The following is a 12,377-nucleotide window of genomic DNA, read 5'->3' as shown; positions in this document are numbered from 1 at the left end:
TTACAAGAAGTGAAAAGTTTACAAGAAGTTTACAAGAAGTGGAAATTTAGACAAATAACTAGAAAGGAGTATAAGAATATTGCTTGGGCATGCAGGGATGAAATGCAGGAAGGGCAAAGCGCAACTGTAGTTGCAGCTAGCAAAGGACATAAAGGGTAACAAGGGTTTCTACAAGTATGTCAGCAACAAGAGGAGGATCAGGGAAAGTGTGGGTGCCTTAATGAATGCAAAAGAGCAGGTTAGGGATTATTTAGAAAAGCTGGATGTGTACAAGTCCACAGGGTTGGACAAGATGCACCCGAGAGTGCTGAGAGAATTGGCCGATGTGATTGCAGAGCCACTGGCCATCAACTTTGAAAACTCATGGGGATTGGAAGAGGTCCCAGATGATTGGAAAGGGGCAAATATAGTGCCCATCATGGGGGTCTGGTGCTGCCTTAATCAGGGGGGCACGTGCCTCCCCAGCGACCAGTCAGTGACTGGGGGAGTCCCCCCCGGGGCCGATCTCCAGGAGTGGCTGCGGCTGCTTCTGGGAGCACAACAGCACTCCACTCCCTGGCCAGCACTTGCAGGGTGGGCACTGGTGCTCCCACCTGCCCCCCCCCCCAATCGCCTAAGAGGTGAGCGTGGCTGGTCAGGGGGTGCACATGCACCCCTGTGTATCCCCTACACGTCATCACTGGTGCCCATGTTTAAGAAAGAGAAGGAGCAGCCAGGGAACTGCAGACCAGTCAGCCTATCTTAGTCCCTGGAAAAATCATGGGGCAGATCCTCAAGGAATCCATTTCTAAGCACTTGGAGGGGAAGGTGATTAAGAACAGTCAGTTTGGATTCACCAAAGGCAAGTCATGCCTGACCAACCTGATTGCCTTCTATGATGAGATGACTGGTTCTGTGCATGCGGAGAGACCAGTGGATGTGATATACCTTGACTTTAGCAAGGTTTTTGATACCGTCTCCCACAACATTGTTGCAAGCAAGCTAAGGAACTATGGGTTGGATGAATGGATTGTAAGGTGGATAGGAAACTGGCTGGATCATAAGGCTCAGAGGGTAATAGCCAGTGGCTCAATGTCTAGTTGGCAGCCAGCATCAAGTGGAGTGCCCCACGGGTTGGTCCTGGGGCTTGTTTTGTTCACTATTTTCATTAGTGACCTGGAAGATGGGATATAGTGAACCTTCAGCAAGTTTACAGGTGACACCAAGCTGGGGGGGAGTAGTAGATATGCTGGAGAGTTGGGTTAGGATTCAGAGATACCTCAACAAATTGGAGGGTTGGACCAAAAGAAGTCTTATGAGGTGCATTAAGGAGAAGTGCAAAGTCCTGCACTTAGGACAGAAGAATCCCATGCACCAGTACAGGCTGGGTGGCTAAGCAGCAGCTCTGCAGAAAAGGACCTGGGGGTTATAGTGGACAATAAGCTGAATATGATCCAACAGTGTGCCCTTGTTGACCAGAAGACTAACAGCATACTGGGCTGTATTAGTAGAAGCGTTGCGAACAGATCAAGAGAAGTGATTAGTTCCCCTCTATTTGACACTGGTGAAGCCGCATCTGGATCACTGTGTCTAGAGTTGGGCCCCTCACTATAGAAGGGATTGGACAACTTGGAGAGAATCCAGCAGAGGGCAACAAAAATATAGGGGTTTGGGGGCTGGCATATATGACTTCTGAGGAGAGGGAACTGGGTTTATTTAGTCTGGAGAAGAGAAGACTGAGAGGGGATTTAAAAGCAGCCTTCAACTACCTGCAGGGTGGTTTGAAAGAGGATGGAGTGAGGCCACTCTCAGTGGTGGCAGATAACAGAAGGAGGAGCAATGGTCTCAAGTTGCAGCAAGGGAGGTTTAGGTTAGATATTAGGAAGAATTTTCTCACTAGGAGTGTAGAAAATCATTAGAACAGGTTACCCAGAGAGGTTGTGGACTCTACATCCTTGGAGGTTTTTAAGACCTGGCTAGGCAAATCATTACCTTGGATGACCTAATTGGAGATGGTCATGCTTTCAGCAGGAGTGTGGACTAAATGGCTTCCTGAGGTTCCCTCCACTCTTGTGTTAGAGAATGCCAGTCAGTCCCAGCTCCCATTCTGTCACTTTACGCAGCCATTTGTTTTTCCTTTCATTTTATTTCCTCTTGTTCCTACCCTGCTACCCTTTCTTTTTCAACCTTGCTTCGTTTCAACCCTTCAACGTTTCCCTTTTGCCCTATGCTCCTGTTTTCTTTGTTTGACTGTGTTCCATTTTCCTCATTCAGTATGGGTGTCCTTCCCATTCTTTGTTTAGCCAATTTCACTTCTCCCTCAATTTGGTGGCATTTTGTCAAATCAGTCTCCCTTGCTCATGGTGGCCTTTTGACTGCCCATGTTTCTCAGGTCCAATCTCTGTCCTGCCAGTCTATCTCTCCACCCTGGCTCCATGTCACCTATTCTTAGCTTCCAGTTACAGTCTTTAGCCCTCTGCTAGCCTACTCCAATTCCAGTCTCCACTGCCTTTGTTCCTCTTCCTAGTTTTATGTCTTGCTACTCCACAGTGGCCTAGGTCCATCTCTTCACCTCTTTGAACGTGAATCTGATGGATTCCTCTTCACACTGCGTGGATGTTAGGGAGGAGAGGGAAGGATAGGGAGCACAGGATAAACAGGCAGTACTCTCAGATCCAATGATTGGAAGCACCTCAGGCAGGAGCAGACTAATATGGAGATTGGCTTCATCCTGGTGGTCATTCCTGGGATGGAGTATATTCTGGGATGTGAAAGAAAGGAGCAGAGTCGGTTTCTCTCCAGGGCTGGCAGCATGCATGCTGGTTAGTACAGGGAGCTGTACAAGGCTCATGCATGTTCTCTGAAGGTAGAATCTGCAGAGCTTTTAGCCATTATGCTCTCGGAGGTCTCACCTATGTGCAAAATGTAACTTTCCCTTGAAAGCTTCCAAAAAGAATATGGTCCAAGGCAGACTCCTGGCATGAAAGAATTCAACCCTAACACTTAAATCTTATTTTGTGAATATCCACTAACTTTGTTGCCTATTTAACTAGTCAATCAATGAGAATTTCCTTGTGTTGTGCATTACGATGGATATAATTCTTTGGCTATGTACTCAGAGTAGAAACACCCCTCTGACAATGTCTCTTATTTACAGATAGCCTTGTAAGTTCCCTAGGGTTCCAGCCAAGCCACTAGAGATTGCTGTTCCAGGAAAGCAGATTCCGTATATCGGGAGATAGCAGGGCTCTTGGAATGAATAGTTCTGCCAGATAGTTCATTTTTTGCTGAGTCCCTTCCATTCTCCTAGAATAGAGTCTTATAATGAATCATTTTCACCTTCGTACCAGCGAACAGCAGGGGAAGGCACTTCTCACTAAGAGGTCAAGCCACGATGGAACTGGCAAAGTGCCAGAAACAGCTTGTTGGCAGGGGTGAGGGAGCATTGGTTGGTGGAAGCATGGATCTTCTTGAAGACTGTTAAAAGCCTAATTTTCAATGGCCCCAATCCAGTTGTCTTTTCGAAACCAGATTTTGCAAGTATAAAATATGACAGGTGCAAAATTTCATGTTTGATTATTTGCAGATGTCATTTGGCCAGCCCATTACATGATCACAGCTCCCTGCTATATACATGGTTAAAGGACAAAATGTGCATGCACTGAACTGTATGCGCTGTAAAGTAGGCAGGATTTAAAAGCTGCACCAGAACAGTCTTTTTTTAAATGCTGTTTTGCTTTTATTTGCACAGGACTATAGGTTTACACCCTGATGTTTCCAGATTTGGATGTTTCTTTGCTGTTGTCCTAGTGCCTCATGTAATTGGTGAACTACTAACACTTGCTTTGCTTGGTGTGGTTCAAAACCCAAATGGAGTCAACAGCATGGTGGTGCTACTTAATACAGCAGGAGTGGTAGTTGGAAGCGGGCTCATAAGGTAAGGCAAAAAAAAAAAAATTAATTAACAAACAGTCTCAAGAATGGTCTGTTCCTAGAAGTCAGACTACAGAAAGTGATAATGGACAGCAAGGTAGCAGATGGATAAAGGTCTACCCAGTAATCTTTAGCAAGGTGACTATCTAATCAGTTTTCTTTTTCGACCTTGTACTAAATGCAAGAATAAAGCATCTGATAATTTTATTGTATCAATAAAATCATTAAGAAACATTTATATATTAGAGTAATTGTTTCCCCCACTGATTTTTGGAGTTGGACTAAAGTAAAAGCCTAACCTTTTCAACTGGAACAATTCCTGTATGCTGTCTTTCGTGCTAACAGCGGCCCTTTGAAGCATTCACGATGGGATTTTACAAAAAATCCTACTGCTACAAAAACCTGTAGGAACCAAACTGCTGTTAGAAGCCACGGGAACTTTAAAAAATATTTCCTATCGTCAGCAAGGCATCAGTGTTGTCGTCATTGACCATATATTTTGTTTTGTTGTATTGTTTTAATTTAGACATTGTACATTCATGACACTCACTGTACACCCACGACACTTGCTGTCTTTGTACAGTTCCTTTCTTAAATGTATCTGTTTTGAAATCAGTCTCAGATTTTTGAGAAAAATAATCAAACATGAAAACTATTATTGTGAAAATTCACCTTAGGGCTCTGGTAAATGAGGCACACATTGAGACTTCCCATAGGACTGTACTAAGTCCTAACAGAGGCAATATCTAGGACTGCTGTGTATTTGGGATCACGTGATAGTGATCCGCAGGCAAGTGTACGAGCCTTTACAATGATGAAGGTGCCTCTGTCTCTCCTAAACTTCAAGTAGGGCTGGTTCATCAAAGTAAATTGACACACACTCCGCTTTTATCCACTGTTACATTCAGTGCACTTTTGTTGTGAAAGTGGTTCCTTTCCCATTTCCTAAATGCTTCCCTGATCTCTTTATACAGTTTCAGTTTGTGTTTTTTTACCTTGTTTTATAGCACAAAGACAGTATGAGTTAGAGCTGTGAATCTTCATGGGCTGTGAAGAGAATTTGCAGTCAGTTAGACTTAGTTTTTGGACAATTCTGTTGCGTTTGCTGTGGTTGGTTGTAAAGCATTAGTGGTAATCTCTTGTGGACACACAGAGTGTTCACTTACTGAGGATAGCTGTTTCAATCAGATTGTACACAGTCTGTTTCTATTCATATTATTGATTCTTTGTCTGGCCTGTATCTATAGCAATGTTTTAGGGATAATTATTCATTTTATGTTATCTTATTGGGAAATGAGATGCATATACCTGGTAGATTTCTTAAGCATATGTTAGGGGTCTACTGAACTCAAGGAGGAGACTGGCCAATTGTGTGGACAGATTCTGAGGCTGGCGCAGTGGGGCCCTCCCACAACTCTAATTGGCCAAAGGGCCCTGGCAGTCCTAACCCTTCTTAAAGATTGCCACGTGGCACATGGCCACTGTGGCTTAATTACCCAGATTAAGCCAAGAGAAATCATTAATCCAGGGGTTATTAAGCGTGGATTAATGTCTTCCCCAGGCTTAATCAAGGTAATTTAAACCAGTTTCAGGCCATCCCCAAGCAGTGGGCTCCACGATTTTGGCAAGCATCCTGCAAAACAAAAAAAGCCAACCTCCCACCCCCCATACTGGCAAGCAGAGCACAAGGAGGAGGGGAAGGGGCAGGGAAGGGGGCAGCAGAGGCTACAGGCAGCTACTACCTGCAGCCTCTGCACCTCCTGCTGCGAGCAGCCCTGCCTCCCCATCTTCCCTGCCCCCTCCCGCACGCCCTGCGCTCCTAGATTCTCTGCTTGCCAGTAAGTTTTTTTTGTTGCAGTGAGCCTGCCATTTTTCACATAGCCAACCCAAATTCATGGTTGGTTTCCACAAATATCACACACTCATGAATAGGTTCCTACATAAAGTACGCTATTATTTTTTACTGCACCTAATCATTTTTTCATTTGTTTGGTTAGCGTTTTGATAACAAAGCAGCATGAATATCCCCAAATTGTATAACATTGCTTACTACTCTACACAAACAGTTAATCTTTGTACCTCCTGATACATGCATAAAGGGTAGCATCTTCTTGAATGGGCCCCTGGCACTTGAGGTTACAAAACCAGTGTGTGTACTTGTACTGTACAAGCACCATTAAGAAGGCTCTTTGAAATGTGCGCCTCAGAAAAGGGAGGGGGCTGAACAGTTACTGCAATCATGGGTAGCACTGCCTTTTAGCAAAGTACATTAGTCCATTAACTCACTTTTGTTTGTTTAAGGAGCTTGGAAGAAATGCCTACACCTTTTAAAGTGCTAAGTTATCTCACGTTTCAGAAATATAGCACTGAGGTTCTTGTAGTCAACGAATTTTATGGATTAAACTTCACATGTGGTAAGTGGTCTGTTAAACCTCCTAAAGCTTTTGAAAGTCAAGGTACTGAGAGATTTCTTGCATGCTCAAGAGAAAAATAAGTGAGATGCGTTTAAACCTGCATTTGTTTAGGATTGTGTTATTTTTGGACCAAGCAAAAGACCCAGGGCCCCCAATGAATTGTGTTCTTATATGCATTGCAGCAGGGCTTTGACACAAACGTAATGGTAAAGCACAGGCAATGAGACAGTCACTTAGCACTAAGAGCCAGATTCAAAATATGATTTAGGTGATCCTGCTGCTTTTCAGTTGGAATTTGCTTGCCATTTCCTCAGATGTGTAATTCGACACAGCTCACTCTAAATGTTCAGGTACAGGTGAAGCTCTACACCTTCTAGCATTTGGCTGAGAAAGGACAAAGATCTTTGAAACCAAAACTACTCCATATGCTCAGAATTGCTGCCGTTTTGCATGAGATGCACACGTTGGCCGCTTGATGCGTGACAAGGGTATAGTCCCCTAAATTGAAACTGTGGGTTTTTAATGGTGATTCACCACTGCGGTGAAGGGCCCAATCCTTTCCTCTCCTCCACCCCCAACGTGGAGTCTGCCCATGTCTCCCGTGGCAGGGGGTGAGCTGCTGGCAGGCCAAGCAGCCCCTGAGTTGCAATGGGCCCCAGTCCTTCCCTCTACCGCAGCAGCACCCCGTGGGGCCACCTGGGTGGGCTGCTAGCAGGTGGGTGCCGCCCGGGGGGGCAGCGCTGCCATGGAGAGAAGGTCCAGGGTCCCCCAGAGCTCAGGGCCCACTGGCAGCTCATCCTCCGGCCATACGAGAGGCAGGCAGGCTCTGTGGAGACAAAAAAAAAAAAAGAAAAAGAAAAAAAAAAAGGATCAGGCCCATTGTTGCTTTTTTTGCCCCCCTCAGTGGAGCCTGACTGTACAAGTGGCCACCAGGCCATGCAGCCCCCAAGCTGCAGGGGAGTATGGCCTTTCCCTCCGTGGCATGTGACTAGTGGGTGGGTGCTGCCCCAGCTCACAGGCAGCACCTGCCCTGATCCAACTCTTCCCTGAACCTGAGCTGGGGCAGCACCCACCTGCTAGCAGCCCACCCAGGTGGCCCCACGGGGTGCTGCTGCGGTAGAGGGAAGGACTGGGGCCCTCCGCAGCTCAGGAACTGCTCAGCCCAATGGCAGATTGCCCCAGCCATGAGAAGTGCAGGCAGGCTCTGTGGAGAAGGAAAAAAAAAAAGGATTGGGTCCCTCACTGCTTCTGCCTTCAACCCACCTCTTCTGCGATGGGGGAGCGAGCTGTCAAAGGCTGTAATTTTACAAATAGCTACATTGCAAACTAAACTACATGTGGATGTGGTTTACTTTGCAACATAACAAACTCATTTAAATCATAAAAAACCTCTGCATGTGTACAGTGACGCAATTAAACCAGAAGAACAGCCAGTTTTTATCATGTGTACAAGCACATGAACCCTGCCTAACCTGCTTGGGATTCATTATAAAGAAGAACAAGAGCCTACCTTCTGACCAGTAGTGTAGTGGCGAGAGCACTTTCCCATGAAGCAAGACAGCTAGGTTCTGTGAGGGGATTCAGTGTGGGATTCAAACCCACATCCCCCATTTTCTAGAACACAGCCCCCATCACCAAGCTATGGACTAGGCTGTAATATCACCTAAGAACTCATGAGTACTCAGTGACACTGTAGTTCACACTTTAAATGGACAGCTGCATTCTAGGCCAATGTCTGTTCCCACCACTTTCAGGATGCAATCCTATTTAGAGTGTACTGCAACAGTCTAATTTAGTCAGGACAAGAGGCCTATGTCATATGTATGACAGTAAGACCTTGCACTTCATTTTAAGGATATCAAAGCACTTTAGAAACATAAATAAATCTCATGGTACCAAACAAACAGTTTTCCCAGGATGATAGTAGCCTGCTTTGGAGCATTGTGGTAGAATGGCTGAAGTGTCTCTCAACAGTGCCAGGAGTGTGCTTGAGCTCTACTTTGGGCTTGTGCCAAAGGCTGCACTTGGTTGCTCCAATTGAAAATGAGTACATGGTCATTTGGGTTGGGAGTCTGATGGCACACATTGCTCCACTGTGAGCAACTGGCTATGGAAACTTGACATCTTGCTAGCTGGAAGAACTGTCAGGCTTCTTTGATCCTATGTCTCTTGCTGGCATTGTATCTTGTGGACCCTACATATTTTAATAAATGGCCCCAGTAATTTCATTCCTCTCTTCAGAAAATACAGTATAGGCTAGACAAAAGGAAGAAGAAAGTCCCAATTCCCATTTTCAGGGCACAGCAAAGCAACACTTCCTCAGTTGTAGGTAGGACCCTCCACAACCACAGGGAAAGATACAGGAGCTGGGAACATATAGTTTTTAGAGGAAGGAATAATAAGGTCAAACACCTTTAATGTAATGGAGTTAGCTTAAAATTTGGTCTCTGGCTAGAAACCAGGGTTAATAATTAGCCTTCCTGCTCCAGGAAATAATTCATAATTTTTTTTTTGGCAGGTGGCTTCAATATTTCTACTGGAACTGGTTCAACATGTCTTTTCTCACAAGGGATTCATTTTATTGAAAAAACCTTTCCAGGTGCAATGTCCCGGTTCACAACAAATTTCTTAATGTTGTATGCCTTCCTACCAGCACTTGTCATCACAGGAGTCATGAGTTTTAAAATAAGAGATAGAATTACCAGCAGGCAATAAAACCATTTGAAATTCTAGCCTGGCTATACAGTACTATACTATTAAAACCTGTAGCATTTCACTTATTTTTCTTGATGTTACATGAAATTTACATGCTTTTACATTAAACTACAGAAACATGCTTATTCTCTAATTGTGTTTCCAGTGTGTTTTTGTTTTGATATAAAATACTGTGTTTTTTTGAAAGCATTAATAGTTTAAAATTATATTATTATTTTCCCAATATCTTACGTAACTTAAAATTTTGGGTAGTGCTGGCTGAATCTTCCTTGAAATATATTTTTTCAAAGTTCCAAATTGTAAATTGTAGTTTTCTTTTTGTCTGTAAAGTACTAAATAGGTTATTATCATACCTTGTGAAGTTTATTAGTAACTCGCTTAGAATAACCTACTGTCTATCTAAACAATGTAGGATTTGCTTGTACATTTAAAGAATGAACTAAGGTACATTGTTAGGGCAAGCTGAAATTTTTTTTTTTTTGATAGATTAGGTTTTTGAGGAAATAAACTTGCTTTAGAGGAGGAAGGTATTTTTCCTACATAAAATTTAATTTGCTTCCAGACAAAAAAAAAAATGTTTTGGGATATCTGAATGGAAAATGTTTAGCCAGCTCACATAATATAGTTTTTGACATAAAATTAGGTTTTGAGAGAATGACATTTTCACAAAACATGTTTTCCCCCCTTATGGAAAAAAGTTCTTCACATTTTTAATGAAAAAAGAATGTATAGGGCATTATTTTCCCCAACCTTTAACACACTCTGAATGTGACAGTGTTTTAATGAGTTTTCAGCCCTCCCCTGTGAGCAAATGACTATATGTTAAGCACTATACTTTTTTCTATTTTTTGTGTGCTAAAGGAAAGCAAGCAAGATGCTTGTAAACCGTGTACATTCAGGAAAGTGCCCATTTAAGTTAAAGATCATAGCAGAAATGCATATAGGCTCTTTCTGTAATAGAATTGCTAGTTTTGTTAATTTTTTTAGGTCCCTGGCACAAGTTCATTTAATGGTATGATTGTTGAGATCAGAGATCCAATTCCAATTATGCCATCACTACTTGCCAGTAGAAGGGGACCCAGAGATTATGATCGTAATCCCAGACTTCCTCTGCACTGACAAATTGACAAAGGAGTACCTGGGCCTACAATCAGTTACTTGTCAGCTGGCCCCTGGAATCCTACAGGGGACTTGAAACAGCTCTCATGAAGTCTTGGCAGGTAGTCAGTTGATTGTCGGCCTAGCCGCAGACTGCACTAGGGCCGGTTTATGCTCCTGTCCCCATCGTCCTGCTGCTAAGCACTCTTGTGCCTCCAACCTCATCCAGTCCTTCTGCCAGCATAGAGTGCCCTGGTCTTGAATTGGCCCTGGTGTGCTCCTGGGCTGGGTTGACAACCAGCTGATTGTCAGTCTATCTCCAGATCTTACCCAAGCTGGGTCAACCATCAGCTGATTGTCACCCCAGTCCTAGAGCTCAGCAGAGCCAGTTGGTTGAGTCCCCACTGCAGTCCAGGGAATGGAACTGACAGTCAGCTGACTGTTGGCTGCACCTGGGACAGCCTTGGGTTTGGTTTCAGAACAAGGTTGTCCAGGCCAGGCTCACAATGAGCTTACTGTCAAAGCCTCAGGCCCAGGAGCTTTAGCTGGGCTACTGGATGGAGGGGATCAGAGGTTCTTGGTTGTGGGGGTGGAGGGGTGCAAGCTGAAGGGCTTCATCCACTGAGAATTTCAAATATGCTGGAAGCCTTTGATCCCCACACTGGGCATCCCAGCTAGAGCTGCCACATGTGTGTTTTAAAGTCTCTGGTGGGGAAGCTGCCTCAGCAGCATTCTTCAAATTCCCTGTGTGGGTGCTTCTGGTTCTTCAGCTGAAATGTACCTCATCCTGTGCAGCTGCTGCTTCCACTGAGCCCCAGGAACTTAAAAAAAAGTAGGCATGCCTCTGGTGCTTCCAGATGCACACCAGCTTTTTAAAGGTCTGAGGATGCAGTGAGCCGGAGATCAAGGAAATGCTCCCTGATGCCAGGCTCACAGTGCCCCCACCCCCACATCCGCCTCTGGTAATCAGAAGTGCTGCGTCCAAGACCCAAAGCTGCTCCCAGCCCAATCTCAGACTGGGGAGGAAATGGTTGTGTCCCAGACCCTGGAGCTACCCTATGCTAAATCTCTATGCTCATTCAAAAGTGGGGAAAAAAGCCCCCATCTTGGATTTAAATACCAGCCCAGGACAGGCCGTTGCTGTGGCTCCAGGCTCAGAGCTGCAGCCACTGCCTGTGCAGGCCAGAGCCAGAGCTAGAGCTATTGCTGTTACTGCTGCCTGTCTGCTGCCCCTCCTGTCCATTTTCCCTGCTGCTGCTACTGCTTTCCCTGCGGCAATGGTGGTGATGAATTTAAGATGACCCTCCAATAATTACATTCTACATACATAGAAAACTACAACAAATTTACAATTTTCCATGTTTTTAACTGGGGGGTCATCTTAAATTCAAAGTTTTCTTGGATTCAGGTAAATAAATAGATTGTAGAAACTTGAAAACCACAGTAAATAAGATCACTACCAGGCTGAATCATAGAATGGTACAGAAACTGTTTAATGATTCTGTGTTTGTGGTATTATTTTGCCAACTGTACAAGATACCTATTTAAATGAGTTGTGTAATAGTCAAAACAAATGTACAAAATCAAAATTAAAAACAGGGTGAGAATTTGGCCTTTAAGTAAGTCAAGATTCCAACTCCATTTCTTTCCAGGACTTGGAAGCATTTCTCTTATATTGTTCCAGTTCCTGCAACACAAACACATATATTGAAATGTTTTTAACTTAACATTCTCATGAACCAACATAATAACAAAACCCATGGATTAATTTTCAATTTTCAAATCTAAATCATATAGACAAATGGTCTATTTTTCTAAATCAAAACAGTGAGAGTAGTTTTATCACAATCTTGCTGAAATTAAAAATCCTGAGCCTTAGAGGCTGACCCAGGTACCATCAGGCAGGATACCTAAATTTGATTTCTTCCCATAAATATCTACTTCTGAGGGCAGGCCAACCCAGAGGCTGGACTGTTTAGGTCAGGCTTGTCCAACAAGCGGCCCGCCAAGCCATTTTCTGAGGCCTGACGTGCTGCAACAGGAAACACTGTTTACTTTCATTCCCATCCCTTGTCCCTTCCCCAGCCCCTCAGCAGCTTCCTAAAATAGGGCGGGGGGCGGTCCTTTGGCCAGCCCACTGGGTGATAAAAAGTTCATGATCTGGCCCCACATTCAAAAAGGATGGAAATCCCTGGTTTGGGTTATACATAAGTTAGCTGCTGCACAGTAAGTCAGTTT

General features: G+C 44.2%; 2 protein-coding genes across 3 annotated transcripts in view; one reads left to right on the top strand and one right to left on the bottom strand.

Annotated features, from left to right (window-relative positions):
- ABCG5 (ATP binding cassette subfamily G member 5) overlaps nucleotides 1–9,165 on the top strand; it is a 29,181-nt gene extending 20,016 nt beyond the window's left edge. The window contains exons 11-13 of the mRNA XM_006274203.4: nucleotides 3,731–3,916; nucleotides 6,214–6,326; nucleotides 8,845–9,165. Coding sequence (XP_006274265.1) covers nucleotides 3,731–3,916; nucleotides 6,214–6,326; nucleotides 8,845–9,041 — 496 coding nt within the window. The 3' untranslated portion in view covers nucleotides 9,042–9,165. The remainder of the gene's footprint in view (nucleotides 1–3,730; nucleotides 3,917–6,213; nucleotides 6,327–8,844) is intronic.
- A 2,446-nt stretch (nucleotides 9,166–11,611) lies between these two features.
- DYNC2LI1 (dynein cytoplasmic 2 light intermediate chain 1) overlaps nucleotides 11,612–12,377 on the bottom strand; it is a 35,727-nt gene continuing 34,961 nt past the window's right edge. For both annotated transcript variants that reach the window (XM_019483261.1, XM_006274199.3), the window contains one exon: nucleotides 11,612–11,826. In XM_019483261.1, the coding sequence (XP_019338806.1) occupies nucleotides 11,764–11,826 (63 nt within the window). In that variant the 3' untranslated portion in view covers nucleotides 11,612–11,763. The remainder of the gene's footprint in view (nucleotides 11,827–12,377) is intronic.

This window comes from Alligator mississippiensis, chromosome 1, assembly GCF_030867095.1.
Source record: "Alligator mississippiensis isolate rAllMis1 chromosome 1, rAllMis1, whole genome shotgun sequence".
In the NCBI taxonomy this organism is placed as follows: Eukaryota; Metazoa; Chordata; order Crocodylia; family Alligatoridae; genus Alligator; species Alligator mississippiensis.
The sequence above is the reverse complement of the archived record's forward strand: the minus strand, read 5'-3'. Positions and strand labels throughout refer to the sequence as shown.